Below are 14,760 nucleotides of genomic sequence, written 5' to 3'. Positions count from 1 at the left end.
TTAAACAACAAATCCAAATTAAGTTCAAGCTGTTTATTAAGTGTCAGAACTTCGTAGTTTTCACAAGATGTAATTAAGGTTCATGGAAATTACTTGGCAGCAACAGCCTTGGGCTTGGGGACACCTTCCCTGAACCCATTCCTGTGAAAAAGAAACAGATATCATAGATAAATAATACATCTAAATGGTCTAAAGTAGTTTAATGATTTCATTTGCATAATGAGTAGTCGGTTAAATGTTGTTACTTTATTTATGAATCTATTAACTATAACTCACTTGAACTTGCGCCGAACAATTTTAAGGTGACGCATGCGGCCAGTGCCAGTAGTCTTCCTCCTTTTAGCCTTAATGGACCAGTTATCTGTAAATTATAGCACAATTTGAAGAATTAAAATTTCCTTGACTTCAACAAGCCAGAGCGCCAATGGCTTATGCACATCAACATCAGCAAGATCATTGGCTGTACAAGAGTTACAATTTTTGTAGCATAAACTTAGTCTGAATAAATACTCACAGGAGCGCATTTTTCTCTGAGGATAACCGCATTGCGCGCACTGCGATTTTTGGATGTGGTATGAGCTGCGACCACATCTCCTACACAGAGTGTGGGTCTTGTTACGTCGCTTACCAAAGCTGGATGTTCCCTTCGTCTGTAATAAGTAATTTGAAAGGTGATTAGAATATTCCTATATATCCGGTATCGGTTTGAAGCTGCCTGTCACGAGAAATCCATGTGTAATTACACATAAACAGGAGTCTAACCTCTCCCAATCTCTATTGCTATTGAAGCCCCTATTTATGAAGAGTAGAAATTAAAACTATGAGGTCACAAGTACAGCGTAGAATATAATAACTTCATCGATAGATAATAACCACTTGGTCAATATGGGATTGCAATGAAATTTACGGATTTGTAACGATCAAATATACGCTCACCATTTTGCACGAAGGTTCACTTGAAAAGAGGAGATACACGAGTTCCGATTCCCGAATCGGATATCATTACTCCCGTAAGATGGCCGCACTGCACTGCGATCACGTGACAAAAAAATTTGTGGTCAATTCGTATAGCACGTAGAGGCGAGATAAAAAATGTCACTGAACTAATTTTTTCCAAATTTAATTTATCATTATAGTACAGTACTCTAAGGTTTTCAAGATTATTATATTTCCATCAGATTGTCAATGTCAGTTAAAACTTCGTGGGAATTGCGACTACCGGCTGGTACTGTGTGATGGGACCCCACGATACAATCCTTCAGTTCCGAACCTTCTTGGATTATACTGCCATTGCATAAAATGCAATTGCTGATTACACAACTAAAAATGAAAAAAATCGTATTCGTTAATTATACCAGGTTTTTGCAATCATACTTTGAGGGCCTACCCTTCTTTGATCGTCACGTTGTCCATTACGACACAGTTAGAAAGCCTAGTTTTGGGTTCGATGATCGAATTCGCGCCGATATTGCTGAATTTTAATGAGGTCTTTTCATGGATCACCGCGTTATCACCAATCAGACATTTTTCAAGTTGTGTACATTTTACTACAGCAGAAGGAAACTCAACCGGCATTTGATTTGCCGGAATTCCGATTAAAGATGATTTTCCGAATATCTGTAAACAACATGGATTCAGCTCAATTTAGATATAAAATTTATCTTCCTTATCCATTTATGCAAAAAGACTCGAATATACCACTGAATTTGCCAAGCTGTACATTTGTGCATTGTTTGCTCTTAATCCAAAACTTTTACTTTCGGTGTAAGCATAACATCTTATAGAGTCTCCATTATATGCAACATTCAAATCGGTGGAATGGTCATTGAACGCTGACATACTCCTGATCAAGTTATCCAGTGGTTTATCCACCGCGAATTGAAAAATATCTTTTTTAGTATCTAAGGCTACTATGGAGGTATTTTTGTCCATCTCCTTTGGGTTTGATGGCGGTGATAACTGTTTTTTAACAATGTATGGCAACAGTTCACCTTTAATCGTACTAATGCTCCTGTAGGCACAGTTATCAGTCATATATTACAGAGCGGAGTTGTAATTCATTACTGTGGTGAAAGTGAAATACATACTTATCAAAAACTAGATAGTCTAAAATCCATTTACGGATAATATATAAGTGAGCATCCAATAGCTTTGAATGAATATTGAAATCAGTATGCTTCCTATAGAGCTTCTTGGAAATGTTTATACTTTCTTCAAAATCTGATGCAGAGGCAAGAAACACCAAGCGATCAGTTTCATTATCAACGCCGATTAGGTCAGTCTCTGGTTTTTGTTTGCTTTTTGGGCCTGGAGTAACAAATTTGTCAGGAAGAGTAGGCACTTGAAGTAGTAAAGCAGTAATACTAGCTGAATGTGTTCTGTAGGAATCCAGCATGCCTGACAAATTTATGTCCGTTAAGAGGTCACAAGATACAACGACAAAATCGGTGTATAATTTTTCATGGATTAATCTGAGGACATCTGCTGTTCCTAAATCTTCTCCACCAGGAATTCCGACCAAATCCATTTTAATCCCAATATCAATTTTATCCATGGTTATCAAAACATCATTCTTTATACTTTCAGAAACTATGACAATTGCTTCTTTAAAGCCAGAACGTCGTAGAAGTTGTAAAGGGTAGTATAGCATAGGAAATTGACCAATAGGCAGCAAACACTTAGCTCGACCAGCTGTGAGCTCTGTCATTCGGGATCCCTTTCCACCGGCAAGTACTACAACTTGAAATTCCACTTGAAATTCCACTTGCTCAACCATGGTAACTTAGGTACTTCGAATGATAATGGCCCTGAAATATGTGAACAATCATTATATCAATGTCAAGGTGCTTGTGACACTCATCTTCTGACTAATGCATGGAATAATCTTTTAATAGGAGCACCCATATGTTTGTGTTGTGTGAGATTTCTACAATCAAACTTACTTAAAGTAAATAACTTCTGTACGTTGGACAGAAGGGTTAGCTGACGTCTACGGTCTACGGACATAGGAAATCGACGGTCATCTTATCCGTAAAGTTACGGCACTTTGGAAATCCAACATCAAAGAATTTTAACCTATAATTATACACAGGATCCACAGGATCCAAATTCGATGGTTGGCAGCACCAGAGAGCAGCACTGAAAATGGTTAACCCTCGTGTTGTTAACTTGTAGCCACTTGTAGCGCTACTGAACACTTGCATGCTTGGAGTCAAAGAGTATAGGATCTGTGCTCAAGAGCAAAGCTTGCATGACGTTTGCATCACGACCAGTTGATTTTTTGACTGTTTTTTTTTCATAACCTGCGCAAAGTATTACAAGGTAGTCTGTTAGTCAAGGATTCAAAGTTCAGAACTCAATGCAGTTTTTGTATACTCTTTTGGTGCTTCTGTGATTTAGACTGTAAACTTCTATTTGGTTGTGTTTTACAAGTTTCACCGTTTCTAGTGAACATATCGCTGAAGAAATTTGGCGATGGCGCTAAAATTACAAAACTGTGCCAAGGGCGGATATTTGAATGTTCTGCAAAGCACATTGGCTCGTCAGAACCATACAGGTGAGTTTTTTTAATGGGATGAAGAAATTGCACTTTTCCAGATTTTGTGCAACTGCCTGCTTGAAATATGCCATCAAATAATTTTTCGTTAGGCGGTTTGCATTTATAATCCTGTGTGCAAACCTGTAAATGCATTTGAAATTCAAGTTTCAATGCTATTAAATATGCGATTTGCAATTTGTAAATTTTGTTGCTACGTAGAGTTTACATCGGCTGCAGAGTCAAATAATATAATTGATTCCGATATCTGTAATGTAGCTGCGACATTGATAGAGGACTTTCAGCAGGAGAAAGGCAGTTTCACAAAGCATATGTATTTTTACAGTTAAACAAGGTCCCATCACTGCGCTGATTTTGCTAATAATGTATATTTTCTTGGAATAAATCTCACATTTCCAGTAATTTTGAATTTCAAAAAGTATATAGTTACTAATTCAAAAATACCCACAATATATTGTTATGAAGCACAAGCTCTATATGATTCTATTAGTACTTGTCTAAACCTTCCAGCTGTATTTCTAGGAGAAGTACAAAAAAGCAATGAGGGCAACCAAAAAAAAAGTCTTCATGCCTCAGCGTCAAAGTCCTATCCATCTGCTCCAGTAATACCTCTACCCCGCAATATGACGCAGATATTTGGAAATGAAACTGGTCGTTTCACCCCCGAGAGAGCAAGGGACATCACATGGCCTGTATTAGTCCATCATACTAATGCGCCCACCTGTTCTACAAAAACTGAGTTTCAAAGGTTCAGTTTTGATGACTCTATGGTTAAAGCAAACCGCACTGAATTGCATACAGATTCTTATGACTGTATGGGAGCTGTGAGTCTCAATAGCTCTATGCAGAGCAATGTGCCCCAACCATTCTCATCGGATGGTAAATCTATGCACCTCAACATGCCTGGAGGACAATGGGGCCGAGATGACAAATACATCGCTGATGATATGCAAAAATCTCACTATGCAAAGATCAAACCTCAGTTCTCTAAGCAAGATTCTGGAAAAGGTTTGTAATCCAACATTTGAGGCTCTGACATTATTTATTTATCGAACATATTCAAGGTCCATAGAAACGAAATCTCAAACCTGTCCAAAGACCATTTTTGAAACAAATATGCTTCTAGGCTCAGGAGGGTTGAGTAATTCAACTTTTAAAGTAGACTTTACTAGATCTGAATAAGTTTCTTGTTTTTGTGATATACTTTTTAACCCAGTCTGCTTCATGTTGCCATAATATCACTCATTTACCTGCGGCAATAATCCCATAACATTCATTTTGCTTGATGAGCCCACCTAGTTTTTTTAAATCATTTCATGGATGGAACATTAATCACACACATTAATAATTTTTAAGATTTTTATTCGCATAAATATCTATATCTATAAGTCAGTGCATTACACGACAGACAGGGTGAACTAAAAAAATTTGATATAATGCTCAGGTGCTGACAGTAACATCATTGCAAGGTGCTCAGTGCTGAATCAGAATTTCCACTACCTCATAGGTGGTCATGTAATGAAATATTCAACGAGTACTGGTGTGACACCAAGTGAATCTCAAAATACACCTAGCAAATCAACTAGTAATGATAACGAGTCTGCAGTGACAAAACTTAAAAGAGCAATTAAGGATTATGGAAGCACTGTTGTTGTTTTCCATGTTGGCATATCATTGGTATCCCTTGGTACTTGTTACGTAGCCATTTCTAGGTTTGTTATTTAATACATAAACTTACACATAAGTCACCTACACACATACATAAATTTTGAATATCTATGAATATCAAACTATTATCACGAATTATACATGTGTGGTTCAGGTCATTGTAGGTGAATAAATGACCTCTTCATGTTTGTACTTTAAATTATTTCGAACAACACATTAATTACATGGAGGCAGATACAAGGAGCACTGTATTAATTCCAGTTGCAATAGTTAATTTATGACTGGAGATGAATTTGTAATTGGTTGGAAACAAATTGAATCACGCATACTGCATATTGGTGGTAGATGGTACAATTTTGATGCTTTGCTGTGCTAATATCTGTTGTCCGTACATTGAAATGACTTTGTAAGGTACTTACAGGTTATTACATGTTCAATAACATCACAGCTTTAAATGGAATTTTCCAATTATTCTTATCTATTGATATAAGTAGATGCAGTGGATGGTGAACCTATTTTTTACTTGCGTTTTTGTGTGGAAAGAGTATCAGAGCAATGATGTTGCAATTCATCTTAAGCTGAATTTGATGATAATAGTACTTTTTTATTGTTGTAATCCAACCAGAATTGTGATTGTAGAAACTCATAGTTTTGTGGTGTTTCTGATTATAATTCAAAAATTTCAGACTAAAAATGTTTCTTATTTCAGTGGTGTAGATGTTCCATCTCTGGTGAACACTCTGGGTCTTGTGGACAATGCGAGTATCCAAGGAATCCTATCCAAATCATCAACTTTTTTGATTGCATACGGAATTCACAAATTATTTGCCCCAGCAAGGATATCCATAACGCTGGCTACTACACCCTTCTTAGTCAGGTATTTACGGAAAATTGGAGTGCTCAAAGTAAAATAAAAACTGATCTATTCTTCTACTTATACATACCTTACTATAAGTATTTTTTGGCAGCTGTAAATTAGGGTGCAGGTAGGGTAGAGATTTTAAATATAGTTTTATTACTTACAATTGATAATAGTTCTAAAACACATGAAGTAGAAATTTACATCCATGCAATTATTATCAATTGGTTGATTATTGGGTAGAAATGTCTGATGAGAAGTGTCATCTAAATCTCTGAAGGTTTGTTATTTTATCATTTTTTTCATAATTAAAGCAAATGCTAGTTATCGGTATAGAAAAGAAACTATGGCATGAGCACGTGGGTCAAGAAATCATTGTACTTTGAATATTGTAATCTTTTTCTTAGCACCGTCTAGACTTGGATTTGATGTACAGTCCGTTTTTAGTATCGTTAGAATGGATAACGGCCATTAAGCGATAGTATATGATTTGCTGATCTGCTATGGCTGCATAGAGCTTATGGGAAGAAATCCGATTTTATGTTATTGTTTTGAATATTGTATATTATTCAGTTGTTACATTTACATTATTATATAAAAGATTGTTATAATATTGTTATAATTAAAACGAGACACCGTACAAAAAATATTACTTATTGTTAGTATCAATAATATTCCTTATGATGAGTCACAAAATGAGATATTTTTTATATTATTTGTTTCTTTCTAAATTTTCCATTTCCACCAGGCGCAATTTGTCCAAGTAACACACTTATGAATAAATAGAAAATGAATTGCATTATGGGCAAATAAAAACATAGACTCTTTTCAGCCTTCATTAACATACCGATCCTCGGCTACTGGGTGAATTGAAAATAAATTAAAATTTTTACGAAAGTATTTGGATGAATTTGTATCGGAGCAAGGGAAAAAGTTTAACATGGTTTCACTAAAATTCTACATGTGTGAAATTTTATTATTACTAATAATAATAATAAGAATGATACTCATAATGATGATGATGATGATGATAATATAATACGATACCAACGAAAATAAAAGAGCTATTCTCTTCGGATGAGCACTGTTGATTTATGATTGTGAAAAAATAATAAAAAAATAATGAAGTTGTTCTAATAAGGTGTCGTTGACAAATTTGGCATGTAATCAAATCGATTATGGGAATACCTATGGATTTACGACCAAATATATAGATGTGGCAGTGTATTGTAACGATACATATGTATAAATACAACCTTTTTATGCCTGATATTTGTGTGCCATTATTACGTACGAAATATTTTGTCAATACACACAGCCTGATAATACAACATAGATACTAGAATTTCAAATTTCAGTTCAATATGGTTCTATATTTGCTATGAATTCAAATCTTGTTAATGCACCCAGAAAGAGTAGGTCGAAAAAAATCTGGCAGTGATTGGTCAGAGTTTACTGAATGTTTTTTTAAGCATAAACACTTGCTTATCACTTACAATTAGGTTTACGAACAAAAATATGTGTATAAAATCCATTGATTTTTTTGTTTTATGAGGAGATCAATGAGAATACATTTTCACATCAAACAGTAACTATATGGGCGTGTATATATATATGTAAGTCTATACATTCTTTTACCCAATTAACGTATGTAGGTACTGTAATTTAGTAGTATTTGTCTTAACCCGTGTTCAAACGTTGCAGGCGAATGCTTCTTTACCTGTGAGGAACTGCGTCGCATATTTTGATTTGAGACAACAGATGAAAACAAGACTTTGATAATACAAATGTCATGGTCAGTAAAGTAGACTACCCATAATCTATTCTATATCATTCTGTATAACATAAGGGCAAATAGTCAGAGCATGAGAGTTAAACGTAGCTATTCTTCTGCGATCATGAGATTATTGATAAAACCAATAATTTGTAGAATAAAAAATATAATATACAAAATTTCTCAACATTATCATAATTAATAATATATATTTACATAAGAATAGATTGACTACTCTGTATTGTATGGTAAAACGTTGAGGAAGTTAAACCATTCTTTGTTCCTTAACTATAGCAAAAACATATCCATTGCTCATAGTATTTAATGATGATTTGGTAGAAATTAGGGCGAAAAAAAGTTTCGTAACATATTGAAACAACAGGTTTTCTTAAAACTCCTAAACTCATAATTACCTCGAACGGCGTTAGATCCAAAGGGTACATATGCATTAATTTGATACAAAGCTAATTTAACGTGTTATAATTTACGATTTACATTTAATACTTATATACACACACGAAGACGCGCATTTCAGTCGTTCTTCGCCTATCGCGAATGTTTCAGTGAACTATTAATGTCATAACTCAGAGGATTCTGTTTATTTTGTTTGCCTGTTCGATGGCATAAGGGAATCAATTTTTTTTTTCTGATGCATCGTGCGGCTCGTAAAGTCACTAAAGCTTTTGGTTCAACATGAAAAAATTGAGATGTTCCATCTACTTAGCGACCTGAGGGTCCCTAACACCAAGCAAGATTGAACAAATTTTCTGAATGCTGATGATGATAAATCTTAGATTGCCCCGATGCTGAGGGTCAAGAATTTGCAAAGATATGAAAAGGTGTGTTAGCATGCTAAAACTATTGAAAAATATCGTGCATTTGACTAATGTGATTATAAATTACTTATTCCACTCTTAAATCAGTCTAACAAGGGGAAAAATTATCTTTACTGATTGTTTGTTAACAGGTCAGGCAACTAATACTAAACTGATTCTAATGCTCGAGTGGCGCTTTGTTTTCACAAAGAACTATTCACTTGTCTAATTTAACTTTGTAAATGAGCTGGGCTCTAAAACAGCACTGCAAGCGTCGATAAATTATGCAAACGGCTACTCTGTTGAAATAATTTGAATAAAGCTTGGAACGACATTTGAGTTGATATAGTATTGACAGTGAAACTCAAGACGCCCTTGAATTTTGTACGAACTAAAACAATCTACTTTGAGAGTATGCATACGATATACGTATTAGATTAATAACACTTCGTCAAACACTCGAAATAGCTAAGTTTGTAATAGCTTATTCAAAGAGAAACATTTACTCAGAAAAAAGTTAATATCTTCAGATCAACATAATTATGGGATTACCATTCCAATACTGAAATCAAAAACTGATTAGGTTCTGCCATTCGTGAAATATGTTTTAGATTAGAATTGCTAGCTATTTGAATACTTATGTTAAGTTGTGTTATAAATCCTATATACTTCTATGCTTCTATGTATTAGATAAAAGTACCTATAATAATTTGACACAAAGTTACGTACGTAACATAATTATTATTCCTGTGTGCAACAACAGAAACATGCACACCTATATGGGATTTTAATTTTTTTACTATTTCTTGCAAGCGTTTGAGGAATTTACACGACACACAAAAGCTCGATAGTTTCAATGGACGAATTGTTTGGTAGTTACAAAACGATGACCATTGATGGTAGAAAGTTACAGCCATCAATGATCGAAGATGAAAATTGTGGTAAATAGAGCAAAGCTATCCCACCGTCTTAAATTTTATAAAACCTATATTTCTCTTGCAATTTTAGCTGCGTTAAATACATTTTTCATGTGAATTTATACGATTACATAATCGAAGTGACATTCACCAGCCACCAGTATGTTCGAAATTTTCAATAACTGCCTTTTATGTGGTTTAGTGCTATTTAGCATTCTAATCTTTATGTACACCAGTATTTAAAAATATATTATGGTACTCAATAACTAGAACTGCATTTATATACAGAATAGTCTATTGCAGCATACGTTTTTTCTCTTCATACTTATCATTCAATAAAAGAAGATAATTCCTAAAAACTTACACGTACATATAATAGTTTCTTACCGCAGATATTCCATAATAATAACAAAATAATTAAACTAAGAAGTCATTCTCCAAATACGTTATACATGAGTATTGAGATTTCAATATCCTATCATATGATTAAAATACGATTGTAATTTTTTTTTTATTCAATAGAATAATGTACTTGAATGAAGTTCCTGTGCTATAAATCGCCGGTTATGTATGTACCAAGTAAGTTTCTGCTTTTTTTCAGGTCATCTCAAGATAGTTGTATTTAATCACCGAGTGCAAACTGGACTGACGTCTTCATAAGCAGCAAGCATGCTTAACCATAATCACAAAAAATGTCTTCTAATAACGTAGAATATGAATCAATTCATCTAATAGATAAGTTCGTTCAAACAATGACCTACTTATAACCCAATAATTGCTTTGAATGACAAATACTGAAGGCCTAACAACATGCTACCATATGGATATGTTGAGAGAAAATGATTCAGACTTCTAGAGACTACTTGTTATTTACTTCACTAAAAAAATATTCCATCTCTCAACGAAAAAGTTGATTTAAACCCTCTGCAGAAAAAAAAGGTAAGGAATTATAAATCGCAGCAAATAAATGACTGGAACTTCGAATTATAAGACAAATGATTGAACGGTGAGAACAAACGGAATCTGTTTTGACGTGATGTTAATTACAGTCTAACGAGAGATTAGCCAGCATAACACAAGGATTTTAATTGTGAAGTGGCAGAAATATTGGCTTATAAGCACACCTAAACATAAGCTTCGGCACGACGTCCTTGGATACGATGAATGAATTGACGCCAGCTAGTGAGGGTTTTGCTTGACCACACCCAAAAGCTGCTTGTTATCCCAACTATCATCGCCATCAAATACTTAATCATAAAAACCTCAAATTCTGGACGGCGTCCCAGGTCACGTGTACGTTCGCCAACAGGGCAAGGAATTGAGTAAAGAGATTGCGGCCCGGGCCGAGAACACATTTCCATGTTCCATTGCAGCATCCAACGATCAAAGTAGGCTTGTTCATAGAATAAACAAGCGATAACAATCAGAGCAGGTACCGTGTAAAGTACAGAAAATATTCCAATACGTATCATTAGTTTTTCTAGTTTGTCTGTTTTTGTACCATCATGTTTCATGACTGTGCGAATACGAAACAGTGATACAAATCCTGCGAGAAGAAAGGCTGTTCCAAGGACCAGGTAGAAGCACAGCGGCGCTAAGACAAAGGCTCTCAGTGCCTCAACATTCCATAATCCAACGTAGCACACTCCTGACAATATATCCCCTGCAAAGGTACATAAATATTAGGCTACGCATTACCAGTTCATTTCATCAGTTCTTAAACTAAGCATAAACAGGTCGATTTGATGCTTACCTTCAACCTTCCCCATTGCAAGTATGGTGATGGTTTTGATTGCAGGAACGGCCCATGCAGCAAGATGAAAGTACTGGGAATGAGATTCGATAGCTTCATGTCCCCATTTGAGTCCGGCGGCAAGAAACCACGTCAAAGTGAGGATGACCCACCATATGCTCGATGCCATACTGAAGAAATAAAGCACCATGAAAAGTACGGTGCAAAGTTCATGCTTTGTTCCCTGGGTTATAGTTGATGCCATTTCAATCCTGAGATCTACAGGTGGGGGAAAAGGTTCTCTGCATGATATGGAGTTGCCTGCAGCCCATCCGATCACATAAACCAGAGCCACCATCAAGTAACAGACAGATAAAAATATAATAGGCCTTTCTGGATAGCGGAAGCGATCAGTGTCGATGAGAAAAGTTAAAACAGTGAAGAAGCAGGATACTGCGCATACTGAGGCCCAAGCCCCAACCCAGATCCTCGAGAACCTACGCTCGATGCCTGTGAAGAACATGTCGTCGCAAGGAGCACCACAGTCAGGCTCTACCTTGTCCCCAACTTTCAGACTATAGCCGAGCTCTCGAGGTACCTTGAATTGGACAGGGCAGACGAATCCATAATCTCTAGCTCCAAGTAAATCTCCACTGTAAGATTTGATCCCACCATTCCATCCAGGATGAAACTCTGCTATTGGTATTCGAGGTGGAGGATCAACTAGAACAGGGGCTTCGGTGGAAGCTGTGTTGTTATCACCAACGCAAATTTCAGTACCACCAGAAACTGGGAATTTCGAACACTCCAGATTGTCAGGCCACAAAAACCCAAAACGATTCATTAATGACTCACAACCAGCTTTTGCACTCTCGCAAAGGGATCTGCAGGGCGGAATTGCCTGCTCCAAAATCGTGCAGACAGGAACGTACATTGAGCACAAAAAGAATTGCAGGTCGGGACTGCATTTGACTTTAACCAGTGGCAGGAATTGATGAACTTCGAGACCTGCGTCCTCCTGCTTCTGGTGGTTCATTAAGTTTGGCATAATCGTCTCATTGTAAGGAATGTTCATGCAGAGAGGAATCGTAATCGGTTCGCAACGTCCATGATGTGCCAATGGGTCCCGTGCATGGAGTGCGTTCACGTTCACATTCACGTTAGCTACGTAAAAACTCAGGAAAAGGTACGCGAACATTTTTCAGCGGCCGGTAGATTGAAGGGTGAGGGTCGAAAACGCGGAAGGATAATATTAGATGTTATCAGACATCACTGAGACACGCATTGTCTCGAAAACCACAGGACTTTGAAATCATCACATCGAATGCACCGCTTATAAACCAACTTAGCGTTTGCTTGCCCGATGGACCAGGAACAAGGCACGCAAGGGGCACGAAGTGTAAACAGACCACAGACAGTGCGCTGACACGAAGAGGGAAGGGCTTTAGGACTAGAGTCCCTAGAATACGGAGTTTTGCCAGACTCTAGTTTGGACCTTAGAGCATATATTACATGGAGGGCGCATAGTGGCAGAAAAGTGTAGCAAGCAAGTAAGACAGAGAGCGATAGCTTTCGATCATCCCCATCTCTTTCTAACACGATAGTAGCGTAACGCAACTGTGGAGGGCCCTGAGCATGGTGAAAATTTTTCTAAAAATTATATAAATGTATTTTGTAGCATTTAGTATATGCAGGAAGGTGATTCAGGAGTGGTAATCAGAAAATACTTGAATAACAATTTTGTATTTACTGATGCCTGTGTACAATCATTCGAGAATACACTTTACGTATCCGATCTATCGACTCTTGACGTCCTTTCTCTTCATGATTTATTCGTATATGCAAATACGTTTGAACAATGAGCTTTATGAGTTGAAATCTATGATCGCTAAGCGGATTTTGGTCGAAAATATGATTTGTTTCAAGCAGATGATGCGGTACCGACCGTATAATGACTGTGCTGAGCTTGTTGAAAATATTTTTCTGGGGTGCATACATAGCTCGGAATCGATTTTCTGATAAACAGCAGATGGCCACAACATCAGGAGAAGCCGTAATCAAACCGCCCCGGGTTTTTCTATTCAGTAACTTAGAACTACTATTATCCGATGTCAGCAGAAAGGGGCAGATAAAGCACTTTAATTTTTTGATAACAGTTCTAACAACAAATCCAGCAATATATTGTAGGATATGGTTCATGTATTCCGTGCTCGCTCTCGTCCATGCAGGATCGAGGTAGTCGTCATTTCCAATGGTATCCAGAATTTCTTCCTGGTAACAAAGCTCATCAACCATTGATATTTTTGATGCAGTACTAGTGACTTGCAGGATGGTTGTGCTGTCGAGTGCAGTAGCGTTGGCTCGTTCTGAGCCTTTCACTTCGGCATGAACTAGCAATCGCTTGTATGCTGTTACAAATTGAAAGCAGGTAGGATTATTATTGAATCCACCGCGACTACGTATTGCACTAAAAAACACCTCGAGATGGTCCTGCGACAGCTTATATGTCAGCAAGTATTTCATAGGTGCATTGTTAGATGTGATGTACTTGTCATATAATTTGATGACGCTTGATAATGATGTAATAAGGCCTATAAAGCCAGTTTTCCGGTTTGATTCTATTATTAGTCCTTCCGAGTCTCTTAGCGTTTTGATGTACCGAGTTATTTTCTGTACCTCCTGTCTAACACTAACAATGTTGTCTGGGCTTATGCCAGCTCTGGACGGTGTCTTACAATATCTATTGCGTGAGTTTAGAATATCGAAAGCACTGTCAATCATGAAACAGAATCTTGCAGTGGCTTCGGCTCCCTGAAATTTAGGCAACTTCAAGTCTTTTTCCGCAAACAGCAGGGCATGCCCGACACTGCTACTTAATGTTTGCGCAGCCAGTTTCACATTCATTTTCTCGCGCTGCCAGTTAAGGTGTCGTCTTCTAAGGCGAGTAGCTGCATGTAGACCTTCCTCTTCTTGCAGATCAACTAAATGTCCAATATAGCTCCAAGATATGCATTTATTGTTTTCGTCGACCAAGTCTCTATCATGAGCAGTGCCCCTTACAAGCTTCACGGCATGAGATGGGTCCAATAGAATAAATATAGGTTCTCCAGTCACTGGATGAGGGAAATGAAAACGATCACGTTCCGATAACCATGTTTGTGCTCCCAGAATGTTGCACATAGCCATATTTGATCCAGCACCATCGAAAGTCAATGAGGTAACAACAACGCCAGTCTCATGAACAACTCTCAAACACTCATTGACCAAGTTAGCTTTTTCATGTCCTCTCAACGTAGATATTAAAAAGTAGGCAAAAGGGATTTTCCAATGACTGTTTATGCACACTAGCATAACCACTAATGCGTTGTTTGCCTCGTCTAAAGAATCATCATCCAATCCTGTCCCAAGATCGATGTAGCCCCACATTTTACCAGCAACA

The 14,760-nt window shown here is 36.9% G+C and overlaps 4 protein-coding genes across 5 annotated transcripts; 1 reads left to right on the top strand and 3 right to left on the bottom strand.

Annotated features, from left to right (window-relative positions):
* Positions 1–18: 18 nt before the first annotated feature.
* LOC105686020 (60S ribosomal protein L37) lies at positions 19–1,078 on the bottom strand. Its single transcript, XM_012400551.3, has 4 exons — positions 937–1,078; positions 515–650; positions 277–361; positions 19–141 (listed from the first exon to the last, which is right to left on the bottom strand). The coding sequence occupies exons 1-4, from the start codon at positions 937–939 to the stop codon at positions 90–92; spliced, it is 276 nt and encodes a 91-aa protein (XP_012255974.1). The 5' UTR covers positions 940–1,078; the 3' UTR covers positions 19–89.
* A 26-nt stretch (positions 1,079–1,104) lies between these two features.
* On the bottom strand, positions 1,105–3,117 carry LOC105686063 (translation initiation factor eIF-2B subunit gamma). The gene is made up of 5 exons (XM_012400625.3): positions 2,943–3,117; positions 2,088–2,807; positions 1,699–2,011; positions 1,388–1,617; positions 1,105–1,320 (listed from the first exon to the last, which is right to left on the bottom strand). The coding sequence occupies exons 2-5, from the start codon at positions 2,774–2,776 to the stop codon at positions 1,164–1,166; spliced, it is 1,389 nt and encodes a 462-aa protein (XP_012256048.2). The 5' UTR covers positions 2,777–2,807; positions 2,943–3,117; the 3' UTR covers positions 1,105–1,163.
* A 52-nt stretch (positions 3,118–3,169) lies between these two features.
* LOC105686064 lies at positions 3,170–7,353 on the top strand. 2 transcript variants are annotated; one of them, XM_048648746.1, is made up of 5 exons: positions 3,170–3,321; positions 3,448–3,556; positions 4,079–4,564; positions 5,001–5,268; positions 5,934–7,353. In XM_048648746.1, exons 2-5 carry the CDS (start codon positions 3,475–3,477, stop codon positions 6,136–6,138), a joined length of 1,041 nt encoding a protein of 346 aa, XP_048504703.1. In that variant the 5' UTR covers positions 3,170–3,321; positions 3,448–3,474; the 3' UTR covers positions 6,139–7,353. The 2 variants fall into 2 exon arrangements, with proteins under 2 accessions (XP_048504703.1, XP_012256050.2); XM_012400627.3 differs by having other exon boundaries at positions 3,181–3,321; positions 4,067–4,564.
* A 2,288-nt stretch (positions 7,354–9,641) lies between these two features.
* LOC105686062 (frizzled-7) lies at positions 9,642–12,638 on the bottom strand. The gene is made up of 2 exons (XM_012400624.3): positions 11,343–12,638; positions 9,642–11,252 (listed from the first exon to the last, which is right to left on the bottom strand). Exons 1-2 carry the CDS (start codon positions 12,517–12,519, stop codon positions 10,714–10,716), a joined length of 1,716 nt encoding a protein of 571 aa, XP_012256047.2. The 5' UTR covers positions 12,520–12,638; the 3' UTR covers positions 9,642–10,713.
* Between the last annotated feature and the right edge of the window lie 2,122 nt (positions 12,639–14,760).

This window comes from Athalia rosae, chromosome 1 (genome assembly GCF_917208135.1).
Source record: "Athalia rosae chromosome 1, iyAthRosa1.1, whole genome shotgun sequence".
In the NCBI taxonomy this organism is placed as follows: Eukaryota; Metazoa; Arthropoda; class Insecta; order Hymenoptera; family Athaliidae; genus Athalia; species Athalia rosae.
Note: the sequence above shows the minus strand (reverse complement) of the source record. Positions and strands in the feature narration are given on the sequence as shown.

Coding starts and splice junctions, on each gene's coding strand:
- LOC105686020 (XM_012400551.3), bottom strand. Junction 362..514: donor TCAGAGAAAAATGCGCTCCT/GTGAGTATTTAT, acceptor TATAATTTACAG/ATAACTGGTCCATTAAGGCT. Junction 142..276: donor ATTGTTCGGCGCAAGTTCAA/GTGAGTTATAGT, acceptor TCTTTTTCACAG/GAATGGGTTCAGGGAAGGTG.
- LOC105686063 (XM_012400625.3), bottom strand. CDS start 2,776: ATGGTTGAGCAAGTGGAATTTCAAGTGGAATTTCAAGTTGTAGTACTT. Junction 2,012..2,087: donor GACTATCTAGTTTTTGATAA/GTATGTATTTCA, acceptor CTGTGCCTACAG/GAGCATTAGTACGATTAAAG. Junction 1,321..1,387: donor AACGTGACGATCAAAGAAGG/GTAGGCCCTCAA, acceptor TTTCATTTTTAG/TTGTGTAATCAGCAATTGCA.
- LOC105686064 (XM_012400627.3), top strand. CDS start 3,475: ATGGCGCTAAAATTACAAAACTGTGCCAAGGGCGGATATTTGAATGTT. Junction 3,557..4,066: donor GGCTCGTCAGAACCATACAG/GTGAGTTTTTTT, acceptor TAAACCTTCCAG/CTGTATTTCTAGGAGAAGTA. Junction 5,269..5,933: donor TGTTACGTAGCCATTTCTAG/GTTTGTTATTTA, acceptor TTCTTATTTCAG/TGGTGTAGATGTTCCATCTC.
- LOC105686062 (XM_012400624.3), bottom strand. CDS start 12,519: ATGTTCGCGTACCTTTTCCTGAGTTTTTACGTAGCTAACGTGAATGTG. Junction 11,253..11,342: donor TGCAATGGGGAAGGTTGAAG/GTAAGCATCAAA, acceptor GTACCTTTGCAG/GGGATATATTGTCAGGAGTG.